At 39.6% G+C, this 12,959-nt stretch overlaps 2 protein-coding genes across 4 annotated transcripts in view; both read right to left on the minus strand.

Annotated features, from left to right (window-relative positions):
- Positions 1-12,959, minus strand: part of LOC134202619 (uncharacterized) — a 708,184-nt gene that overhangs the window by 403,271 nt on the left and 291,954 nt on the right. The gene's annotated exons all lie outside the window — the stretch shown is intronic.
- LOC134202692 (uncharacterized) overlaps positions 5,257-12,959 on the minus strand; it is a 228,165-nt gene continuing 220,462 nt past the window's right edge. Inside the window, exon 2 of the mRNA XM_062677711.1 lies at positions 5,257-8,809. Within this exon, the coding sequence (XP_062533695.1) occupies positions 7,602-8,801 (1,200 nt within the window). The 5' untranslated portion in view covers positions 8,802-8,809 and the 3' untranslated portion in view covers positions 5,257-7,601. The remainder of the gene's footprint in view (positions 8,810-12,959) is intronic.

The following is a 12,959-nucleotide window of genomic DNA, read 5'->3' on the forward strand; positions in this document are numbered from 1 at the left end:
CACACGAGAATGCTACGCTTGGGTAAATGAACTGGTTGCTAGGGAAACTATTGTTGATTCTTCACGTTTCCCAGCCTTGTTATTCATATCTCGAATAAGAGAATTTAACCAAACTTCAATGAAGGTATGATTGAAAAATTGAAACATGTTGTGCAAATTTTTCACACTTACATAACAAAGCATTTATAGAGGTGAGGTCTTGATTCAGGCCTTTCATTCAGGACGTCTTAGGTTCGAATCTGCTCTGAGCGGAACTTTTTGCTCCATTTTTGAGGTACTGAAAACAATTCTTTTTCTGCAACCACCAAAAAACTGATGCGATCATATTTCTAAAATTTTGGGATAAGATTTTTCTGACATGTTTATATAAGGATAATTTATTCTACTTTGCAGTGGTACTTGATAAATATACTGAGAATCTGAAGCGAAGTTCTGGGTTGCATAGTGTTACGACGCGTTAGTGCGAGGTAGCCGTGATATGGTTGGTCATATCTTATCAAATAAAACGCGAACGTAAGCGGAATAAAACTACTGTATAATCTAACAGAATAAACGACACATGTCTGGTAACAGTCTTAACGTGAAACAAACTAACAATGGTGACAACATATATATCAAAGCGGTATCCGGTTTATGCTTCTGACGTCTATCGTAGGACAGCTTGAAGCTGTCATCGATGAGCCCAGCGAGAAAGCGGTGGGAAGGTAAGCGATGTGGACCGTGTTCCCAGCGCTGCTGTTCCGTTGCCACAACACATAGAGATTTCTTTATTCCAGGGAGAGAGGGTTTTCGACCTTTTTGAAGAACCTTATGATCAACGGGGCTTTAATTCCAGTTTCGCAATTTTTTAGATTGTCATAATTGGAGATTTTAACTTTTATGAGAGCCATGTAGTTTATAAGACTTTTATTTGTCATAAGACGAGTTAATACAATCCCATTGAATTCCACCACTTAATTGTATCTTGACAGATAGGTATTTCGACCTCAGCAGTAAGGCCGTCTTCAGTGTCTCGTACTTGACTCGACAATGGGTTTGTATTAACTCGTCTTATGGCAAGTGAAGACATTCCACTAAAAAGCTCAAAATAATTTTCTTATCAAGACTTTTATGTTTAAGGATTTGTGGGCTCATTTCTGACCTGGAGCTCCATCGTTTGTGAATTTTCTTTGTATTGTATAATGTCATCGGCGTATTACTTATACATAGCAATATAGAATACATTATGAACAGACCCCCTACTATCTATTTAAATTTCTATCAATTTGAATGTTTGGTTATAGACCTCCCTCCCCCACCAAAAATGTGTTTTAGAACTTCTTGGAATCAACATCTATATTTTATTCACGATATGCAAATCCCATCGTATCTAACAAAACAAAATGCATGCTTGCATATGTTACGGATATAAAATAATTAGGGGCTACATTTTAGACAGACGAACAGAGACTTATGTATTTTACTTCGTTTAGAACATAAACGCAAGGACACTTTAAATAATCATTACATTGGAGGCTGCCGGTCTGCCGGTTGACTTACCAGGAAAATGCACCTAATATTCAGTTGTTATGAACATTAAGAATAATATCTGAAGATTGTATGCAAAATGTTGAATAAACAAATTGTTGTGATATTGAGATATCGGACCAAGCGCAAACCAGCTGACAAGGGCTGAAAAGTGGCATTTATAAAACTATTCTTGTGCCATACCTAAATAAAATCCATAGACTATGATTCAAACAAAAGAGTGAACGCCAAACGAGTTACCACTAGGCCATCACCGCTACTGAAGAAGAGAAACCACTTGATCAATATGAACAGATGAACAGCATGCTGTGTGTAAACTGATGTTTAAACTTCCATGTTCAAACCCGTGTGTTTGAACTTGGGCGCACACTCGTGTTCAAACCGGGTACGATTTTGCTTCGGTTTATGATAAACTCGGTTTGGATCTAGTATGCATGTTTGAGTGTGAACTTGCACACGGGAAAACTGCACTTGTTTAAACGCGGTTCATGTTTTCGTGAAGACTGCCCGGACTCTGCTTAGGTCTGAACAGGGTTGCTAAATGAAAATCTGTATTTTTTTACCAAAAAATCTTTTCATCTGTATTTTGCATTCATAAAATCTGTATCGATATCTGTATCGAACTGTTACTACCGCCATTCTTTAACGTCTATCAATCAATTGAAAAAATCATAGAATGTTGTATTATGGCGCTTTTCTCAACATAACATTCACCTGGAAAATTTAACTATGTGATTTTTCTGGGAAAAAATCATAACCATCACACAAATATTACTGAAAGTCACAAGACTCATAAAAAGATGTTAAGATTACCCTTAAAAGCTATTAACAAATTATATGACGTAAACTTGACGCTACGTCTGATCCTCCCTCCCGTTTAGCTTTATGTACTTTGAGAATATTTCTAATAGCAAAGTGATTTTTACTTGCAACATTTCAAATCTTGCGTGTAAAATAAAATAACAACCGGTGTGTATTTTGTTAATTACGAAACCATTATCAGCTCGAGTCGCAAAAACATAATATAAGTCATCCGACATACCGTTTTGTTTCTCATTCGCAGATGATGCATCACTTTACTTTTATGGCGAAAACCTATTGCCACAGACAACAGACATAACACTTTTAACATTTACTTATAAAATTTATCGTCGTACGAACACTAACGACATCTGTTGTTTTCAATCAGTGGCGGTAGCGAGCAAATGTCAAACTCGAGCAAATCTGATGCGGGCACCACGAGTGATCGATTGGCCAACTAATGATTATTTAAATTGACCAGTAAATCAGTGAACGATGAAAAGTATTATGTCTGTTTGTCTTTGCTATTGCTATATGTCATAATGTGTACGAAACGAGGCCGCACTTTTTTGAGTTCACCACATTAAAATTAAGGAACTGTCAGACTGTGCAAGAAATAAAAAAAATATGTAATCGCGTTTATGAAACATTTAAAAATTATATTGGATATAAGGTGACTTGCGGTGGCACACCAATCTCTTTGTGGTTGTACCATAAAAATCATCAACTTAAGATTAGTAGTCGTGAGAAACTTGACTACCAACACCTACCAATCTACAAGGCAGACAAAAATAACCACTTGTTTTGTTAACATTCGACTATCGTAAACATTGCATTAATGTGAACGATTTCAGTCTGAGTTGTACGCAGGATTACTCAATACGGTTTAACTATGACATAAACTAACGAAATGTGTCCGAAAATCAACAGATTAGATTTGATTTAAGCTGTTTATGTTCACATATCGTGACATTGTTGCCAGCTGTTCAAACACACCAATAGCATAATTGAAATTTACTGCGTTTTTTTTTTTAATTTTTCAAGACTTTCCAAAGTAGAAAAATGAAGATATAATTATGACATTAATAGATAACAGGTTGGAGAGAGATTTATTATTTTTTCGATATTTTACATGTTTTCACTATGATTTCACAGAATTTCATGTTGACATCACTGCCTGCTGCGATAGGTAATGATCAATGACTGCTTGCATACGACGCTGCCGACGACGAGCAACCGACGACGTCGTTGGCATGCGCGGTGGGAAGAGGAAATTTTTTCACTTAGTTTTATTTTCATTGAATCGACGCCAAATGTGCACTAAATGATTCGATTATTTTGACAATAAGTAGGTTTAGGTTCAAAATTAGTTCTGATACTTTTTCTTGTGAAAAGGTGGTCAGGTTTGGTTTTTAATAATAAAACTAATGTGATCGGTGCTATTCGCAGTGAGGAGGTGGGTAATTGTAAGATTGTGTTGGTGAGCCGCAGGGTAGCCATTCTGAATGACACCGCAAGAGGCCATAATACGGTTCTGGTAAATACAAATTTAAAATATCTGTACTCACAGATAATGATTGAAAAAATCGGTATATCTGTATTACAGATTCTGTGTTCGAAAACAAGTAAAAAATTTGTATAAATACAGATTAATCTGTATTTTTGGCAACCCTGGGTCTGAATCGGAGATTCGTATGCTCCTCCGATCGCAAATAGCGAGGGTCTACTTCCTGGTTTGCAACATTTCAAACAAAATTATATACCTAATGTTGAACTGTCGATAATGAAAGAAAACATAATTTGAAGTAAAAGCATACATTCATGCATAAATAATGAAATCAATTTTTTTAATTTTAATTTTTTGGATTTATTTTGCCAACAAAACAAAAACAAAATGCTAACTTACAGTATTTCGGTATTACGTTACCGAACAATTGATAAATTTGACATTCTTGCTTGTCGTTGCATTTTACAGATCATTCGGTAATCGATTGGTTTACCGAAGTCATTACCGAAACTTCAGCTGTTGAGAATTCGGTAAATGAATTACCGAATTCGGTATTTTTTTCGGAGTGTGTGTATTGGATATGGTCTGCCGGATCGAATTCTATTGGTTTTGGATTGCAATGCTTGATACATTCACAAAAAAAAATAGGCGGAGTACACAAGGCTCAGAAAAAGGGCTGGATTAATTTGTTTAGTAGAAATGCATTTGCGTATTTGTATGTGGATTTTGAATTAAAAAAAATATTTGGATTGTTTTTGAAATTGGTTTTAAATGAAACATTTGATTTTGATAATGGGTGAGGTAGCGTGATTATTAGATTTAAAAATTGGAAATATTAATCGGCGAATAAAGGTTGCTTGGAGAAGAAGAAGTCGGAGAATGATATTTAAAAAAATGCATACGGGATATTTTTTACCTTTCTCGTATACAAAGTATTATTCGCATCTGCGAGGATAATCATTTGGTAAAGAATTAGGTCATTGATCGATCGGTGTGGCATCGCTCCTCTTCTTCGGTGGTTCTTGTGAACCATCTGGCTTCTTCACATTGGCGTTCAGTTTCAGACTAGATTTAATCATTTGATTAGTTCCATAGCGCTTCATACGCTATCAAACCTACATCTGCTTTCTAAACGCACAAGGTTATACAGACCCCATTGCTAACCAGGGCAAATTCGAATTTATGTAATCAATTATTTTCTTTTCATAAAGAAATACACTTCCAGCAAAATCAATATTCATTTCGGTAGCTCGATAAAAATGGGGCAGTTTAATAAAATATATTTGTTAGTTAATTAGTAATAAAGTATTTTCTAATTTTCAGCAACGATGACTAAGATTCCGAAAAAAATGCCAAAACTATTTCGTTCAGTATTCAGGGTTGATTTCGGAAAGAATGTAGAACACAAACACCAGAAAGTATACCTTTTTATGGTTGTATTTTATTCAATATTTAATATACCGCTAAGTTGTCCGTAAAAACTAGGGATGTGTGTAGAGGGGGGTGTCGTTTTAGTTTTCCTTCCTTGTGTTCTTGTTTATATTTACGTGTTCTTACGGGGTATGGATTCAGCAGCAATGAGATACCTAACCTACAGGAGTCCTATCGTTTTTGTTTCCTATCTTTCTATCTTTTTTTGTTTGTATAACTTACGCTTTCTTCATTCCAATCATCAGATTAAATATGTATGATTTTATGAATCAATTGTATTCCATTCATTGTAAATTTAATTTATCATACTTTTCGCCTAAACCGGATCAAGATGATCATCATTTGTCGGCAACCGCACGCTTTCAACTCAATCCTCTGATCAGTAAACGCGATTATTTTGTGTGATAACTTTACTATTTCATGCTTTGAATGTGCGTGTATGTTTTTTTTTCTTCATTTTATGTAGTAACGATCCTAAATAATCAGTTTGTTTGTTTGTATACGAAATTCAGTGGGCGATGCCCTCAGTTGTGTACCGCAAAAAAACAAGTCCGTTTCCGTTGGCTTTGCGTCATGTTTGTTAAGTATAAATAGAGTCTATCAAAAATATATATCCATTCCTATGTGTAGTTTTGGGCATGTTTAATCCTGGCTTCATATCAACTTTCGCTCCTTTTCTCTTTCTTTCCTTTTACATGTACAGGCGGCGCTCTCACACTGTGAGAACAGAAGAATTTCAAGAATATTCGAGTCAATTACTTTTGTGTGACTTGTATTTGTTTCAGTGTTGCTTTTGTTGCGACTTAGAGAAGTGAAATTTAAGCAAAAGAAACATTTCCAGAGCGTTAGATTTGATTGTTTGTTGGTTTTTCTGAAAATTTTATGAGTCTCTTATGTAAATTTGGACGCGGAAACAGTAGACAAATGTTTCAGAGAAATGCGACTCATTTTGGTCAGTGTAAAGAGTGCATGGTCCATTAACATTGATGATTTCTTAAATATCTAATAAGTCACTATCTTGCGGTTGAACTCGACATTTGTTTGGTAGATTTTGGTTTGCTGAGTGAAAGGTCCAAATAACGTCGATTCCTACTCATACTTAGGTTGTGTAATGTGTATGTGTGCTGCCGAATGAGTAGTCTTCGGAAGTTCGCCAATACTTGTTTGTCCTCATGACAAGTAAAGTTATTAACGTTTATGAAATTAAAAATGCAATGCTTAATGCTTTGGCAAGTTTGATGCATGAAGTCCTCCAAAATATATCGAAAAAAAAACCCTATTTTTGAAAAAAGGGCATAAATTCATCAATTTGGCAAATTGGTAAAAATTTAAATAATCAAAATAATTCTACGGACTTTGGATTTGCTCGGATGTTTGTTAAAATAATAAAATCTAAACAAATTAGGGAGGGAAATTTAGATTTTCGTTTCTTACTAAACTCTTTGAATGAAGTTCATTGTGCTTAAACAATCTAGCTGTTTAAACTTTAAAAAGATCCACTGAATACGTCCTCCAAACGTTAAAAAAGGGTACAAAAGGTGAAAAAGTATAATTTGAGAAAAAAAAACTTCCGGCATTCAGTGCTTTCTGTGGAACTTTCGCTCTTTAAAGATCGAATGAAGGGTTTTTGAGTTTAAAAAAAATCCATTTTAAATATGCAAAGAAAAACGCTCACATACACGAACAGATTGCAATATCCAGTGATTACTGCAGTAGTCCACCCCAGAAAAGTAAAAAGCACGCTTTAAAATGAGACCTTACAGAGTTTTATTGTTCAATTGTGAAAAAATTGTGTCACGTTATATACGTCCTTGTTCTAAGTTTCGCCTAAAAACCTATTTATTTAGTCTGGATTCGAAAAGTGGAAAGAAAACTATTCATCTTTGCAGAACGAGAAGAAGAGGAAGAAGGCTTATCGCTGATCCTACAAACTATTGCTAGCTAATCCGATTAATGCTGGTTTGTAAATAAAATAATTATGAATAAAACACAAAGAAAATTGAAGATGAGAAATTAAAGAAGTAGTTGGGTTTGGAGCAAGTAGCTGTTGGTGTCGGTCGATCATCCGTTGAATCCGTTGGTCGTTGGTAGATGTTGGATAGAAAAACAACCTTACCAGCATCATTCATCCACCCCACACCGCCGGGCACCAGGTCCAGAAGATTCAATGAAGATTTCGGGCTCGGGCTCTACTACTACTTCCTTCGTGTCCAAAGAAAAAAACTCACGCTCAGGTCAATCGTTCGCTCGCGTACGCTCGCTCGTTTTCTTTCTCTCTCACACGCGCGCCAACCACTCGCCTCTCGCTCGGCTCGCTCCCCCTGTCGCGCGAACATTACAACTTTATCAACTTGGGGGCGCTGAGTTCCGGCTGCTCTTCGGAGTTCTCGTCGCAGTACAGCGGACGCTTCTGGCTGTTGCTGCTCTGGGAGTCCTCGCCGTCGGCAGTGCACAGGGTGGCCACGGCAGCTGCCGTTGCTTCCACGGCCGGAGCCTCGTCCAAGCTGTCCCCGGATTTGGTACAATCGTCTAGGCTGTCGGCAGGAACATCGGAGGAAGTGGCTGCCTCAGCCGGAGCCGGATTTCCATTCTCCGAACCGTCCATGCTGTCTGTGTTCATCGAGGCTGCACCGTTGGTCAAGGCGGTAGCATCCTTGGAGGCACTCTCACTGTCCATGTTGCTCTCGTCCGACGGGGGAACACCATTCTGAGAGCTGTCGTCTTCGTTGTCCAGATCTGGCACCGCACCGCTACCGTTGGCAACCGAAACCGTCACGGCTGAACCTGTGCTTGAGACACCGTTACTTTCGGGCATACCTTTGAGGAGTTCCGGCTGCAAATCCGAAGCAACGTAATGCGCCCAAAGTGCCATCTCAACCTTATGGGCAGTCCATTTCTTCGGTTTAGGCGGTTCCTTTGGGGCACCATTCTCTTCGGCGCCATTGTTTTCCGTCTCCGGACCGTGGAATTCTTTGTTCAGCCGATCCGCGGTGGTCTGGATGTGCGTCACAAACTTGAGGTACTCCTTCACAGTGTAGTCGATGCTCTCGAAATCCGGGATCGCCATTAGGCACTCGTCCGCCATGAAGGGGGCCGTCTCCGGGCAAGCTGCTGCCAGCAGGGCGGAGGCCATCGTAGTGCCGACGCCCTTAAGATTGGACAGTGCGTTCAGCGCCTGCTCCAGATTGGGCAGCTTGCGGAAGGCCTTCTTCGTTTCCATCATGACGGCTCGCGGCGTGTTGATCTTGATCAGATGCGTCAACTGGGGGTAGGACTTCCCCCGGGTTTGCTTCCACTCCATCAGTTGGACCAGCTCCTCGTGCAGCAGGTGGGCATCCTTGCCGCGCTTCTGGATGAGCTTTGGCAGTGTGTTCTGGTACCAGTCGTCCAGGCGGATCAGTTTTTCGGGCTTCTTGCCGGCTCCGCGGTTTTCTGCTTTTACTTTCAAGGCCTGTGGGTATAGGTCCAGCAGGAACTCGAACTGGGCCGAGTTGCCTTTCTGGAAAAACTGACTACTGCTTGTGACCGCGGTCATCTTTATATCTGGAAAGAGATGGGAGAAGACGGAAAGCCCAGATTAGAAGTGAAAATTTATTGATTTTGATGGAATTCTATTCTACAGCATTAAATACAATTGGTTTGAAAGACAAAGAGATTCGGTTCAATGTGTACAGTATAATTATTTTCAGTTTAATGTTCTGATGAATACAATTGCAGACAAACGAATAAATCTTATAGGAAAAAGTATTTAAAGCTACTTTTTTCTATCAGATTTAGAATAGTAATAACTTTGGGGGGACTATGTTATGGACCATGTTAATCCATTACCTTGCTGTCAGAGCAAGGTAATGGATTAACATAGTACATAACGCATGCCCCTTCATACCTATCATCAACGATTAGGTTTTGCAAGACAGAGTAGGACAAAAGCGGTGACATGGAGACCCACTTGTTTCGGATGGAAAAGCTATTCTCAAGTTTGGCGATTGCGGGTCAAGAACTATAAGCGAACCTGAAAGTGGCCATGGTTCTGAAGAGAATGTCAGAGTCCTTTGATCACCTCACAACGGCGTTGGAGACCCGTGTAGACAAGGACTTGATCATTGAATTGGTAAAAAGCAAGTTACTGGATAAAGCACAAAAGAGAATGGAGAAATCTCGTCAAAGCGAGTCCATCCATTCGCTTCGGTTTTGAGAAAAAGATAATTTGCCATCAATGTCGGAAACCGGGTCACATAAAGCTTGACTGTCCGCTGGGGAAGAACGACGCATCAGCACCGAAGCACGATTGCCCAATAATGAAGAGCGAAAATTCTGCCACATCCGGTGGACGAGGGTCGCAGAAGCACAAGCAAAAGGGGGGAAGTAGAGAAGACCTCACCATTTGCTTTCATGCGTCCCAAGAACCGGAAGCAGTTAAAGATTTGGAGAGTCGACTCCGGTGCCACCTCGCATATGTGCTGCGACCGAACATTCAAAGCACGGGTGTGACCATCATTCTAGCTGACGGCAACGTTACAGATGTCAAGGGAGTCGGTTCCGATCACTTGCTCTGTTACAATGAGAACGCAGATCAGCAAGAGATCATCATCCGCGAGTAATGTCCCGGATTTGGAATCTTCTTTGATTTTCATAGGGAACCTCGTCAACAAGGGAGCCGAAGTTACATTTGAGAAAACCCGCGGCTGCTTGATAAGATGTGGAGACGTTGTGGCAGCAGTTGCAAAGAAAGATAGGTGGCCTGTATCAACTGAAGATTAACCACGAAACATGAAGGTTGAGAAGCATACGAAAGATTGCATTCATTCTTGGCATCGCTAGCTAGAGCACTGGGGACCTGAACGCAATCCTGTAGGTTGTTTGTGAAGAATTGACGTAGAACGTATTTATCATGGAATGTGACATTTTCCGGACCTGCGTATGTTGAGTTGAAGGGAAGATTACACGGAAGGCTTTCCCGCGAAAAACAGAGCGACAGTCGATGAAGATCCTGTATTTATTACATATCGACATTTTTGGTCCCATGAATACCGTAACAACGGGCGGATCAAGATATTTTTTTAACCATGATCGACGACTTTAGTCGCTGCACGACGCTGTAATTTAACGTTGGGCTACGTCTGTCTTTTCGATCTTCTTCTTCTTATTGGCATTACATCCCCACACTGGGACAGAGCTGCCTCGCAGCTTAGTGTTCATTAAGCACTTCCACAGTCATTAACTGCGAGGTTTCTAATCCAAGTTACCATTTTTGCATTCGTATATCATGAGGCTAACACGATGTTACTTTTATGCCCAGGGAAGTCGAGACAATTTCTAATTCGAAAATTACCTAGACCGGCACCGGGAATCGAACCCAGCCACCCTCAGCATGGTCTTGCTTTGTAGCCGCGGGTCCCTTGTCTTTTCTATACTGGGGTATATTTTGCAATTGCGAAAATTGGAGACCGTCATGAAAATTTGATAGATTTTGAACTTCAATATCTCGAACGTTTCTCGATGGATTTCCAATATTTTTGGACCATTCGAGCAAGGATAAGTCAACGCTCCTTTGTATTTATATCAAAATACTGATTTTGAACTATTTGTTAGCGATATTCAATAAAAAGTTTAGAAATAGGTAAAACAACCAATCACGTACATGCATCGCAAGCACAGACATCAAAATCAAGCAACTTGCGGGCTTGGATCTAATCCTCAGTTCAATCAAGATTTCACGGAGAGTGGAACGCGGTGGGGCGGAACGGACACAGCAACACGAAGGTGTATATCACAGGCGGCGTGAACCGGCTTGGATGAAAAAATCAATTAAAACACAGATTTTTGGATTCAAGCGGTTTTGATTAACGGGGTTGGAATCGCTCGCATGAAAATCGACTTCAGTGGATTAAAATTGCAATATTCTACGTTTGTCGATCATCAAACAGCACATTCAAAATAGTCAATTGCCGGCGACACTAATCAATACCTGATTTCAAAACGAATTAGATTTCGGTGTCATACAACTGATTTGTTAATAACTTTTTTCAAAAGTACCAGGCGGGATTTATGGGCGAACGCTCCACCACGGACCTGGTGTTCGCCAGTCGCCAAGTACTGCAGAAATGCCACGAGACCTGGACGATGCTTGTGGAGCACCAACGCGCACTTGGAGTTTTCGAAAGGAAACTGCTGCGTACCATCTATGGTGGGGTGCAGATGGCGGACGGTACGTGGAGGAGGCGAATGAATCACGAGTTGCATCAGCTGTTGGGAGAACCATCCATCGTTCACACCGCGAAAATCGGACGACTGCGGTGGTCCGGGCACGTAGCCAGAATGTCGGACAGTAACCCGGTGAAAATGGTTCTCGACAATGTTCCGACGGGCACAAGAAGGCGAGGTGCGCAGCGGGCAAGGTGGATCGATCAGGTGGAATATGACTTGCGGACCCTCCGTAGACTGCGTGGTTGACAACGTGTAGCCATGGACCGAGCCGAATGGAGAAGACTCTTATATACCGCACAGGCCACTTCGAGTGATGAGTGGCTGCATATTTATTTATTTTTAGAGAATTTGCAGTGCTACTTCATTCATCTGCTGTGATCTCTGGATCCTGGAAAGACATACAATAAAACTGATATTCCAGCAAAAAAGACGTTTGTTAGCTGATTTTCGGCAAATTATTTGCTGATTTTCATCAACTTAGACAGGAATCTCAGCAAAAATTATTAGAATTTATTAGAGAATTAACTAGTTTCCGATGGAATTCCAAGTGAATTTTCTATAGAACTTTCCGATGGAATTCCTAAAGTAATGTCGAAAAGGGTTTATGAAAGCATTTCCGGCAAAAAATTCGAATGAATTTCAAGAAGAACTTTGGAAACTGAAGGAATTCCCGAAGAAAAATCAGTAGGAACCTTTTAAGAAAATTTCGAAGAAATACCCACACACTTTTTCAAAGGAATTCCTAACAGAATTACCGAATGCATCCGATTTCGAAAGGAGATTTGAATGAATTCCTGCAGAGATCATGGCTCTACCCGGAGCCCACGTCCTCTTATTTATTTATTTATTTTTGGAACAATCATCGAACATCGTGGTCTACATGATTCATTAAAACTAATAACTAAAACTAATAAGCTCAAAATAATTTTCTTAACTATAATAACAATCAGTGTTGCCGAACATTTCGAAGTCGATTTTTAAAAATATCAATGGAACACGCAAAATCAAACATATAGTACACATTATTAAATACATCACACATAGAACGAATTGGTTCATTGAGTCCGTAAAGTGTACGGCGTGCAGGAAGTCGTAAAAAATTCCTAGTTCTAAGTGGTCTTTCTATGGCGTTTAGACAAATCATTGATAAAATATTCGGTGCATAAATTTTTGATATCAGCAATTTAGCTACAAAGATTGCTTTCGAATCCATTCGTCTTTTAAACAGTGGTTCCATGTTCAGAACTTGACAGCGATCAGCATAAGGAGGCAATTCAAATCTGTTTGACCATGGAAGAAATCGCAAAGCGTATCGTATAAACTTAGATTGGATAGATTCAATTCTTATGATCCAGTTATCAGTATGTGGGCACCATATAATAGAATTGGATTCTAGTACGGATCGCACTAGTGCGTAATACAAGGCTTTTAAACAGTATGGATCACGAAATTCCTTAGCAATGCGCATAATAAATCCGAGATTTTT

Source organism: Armigeres subalbatus, chromosome 1 (assembly GCF_024139115.2).
Source record: "Armigeres subalbatus isolate Guangzhou_Male chromosome 1, GZ_Asu_2, whole genome shotgun sequence".
Taxonomy (NCBI): Eukaryota; Metazoa; Arthropoda; class Insecta; order Diptera; family Culicidae; genus Armigeres; species Armigeres subalbatus.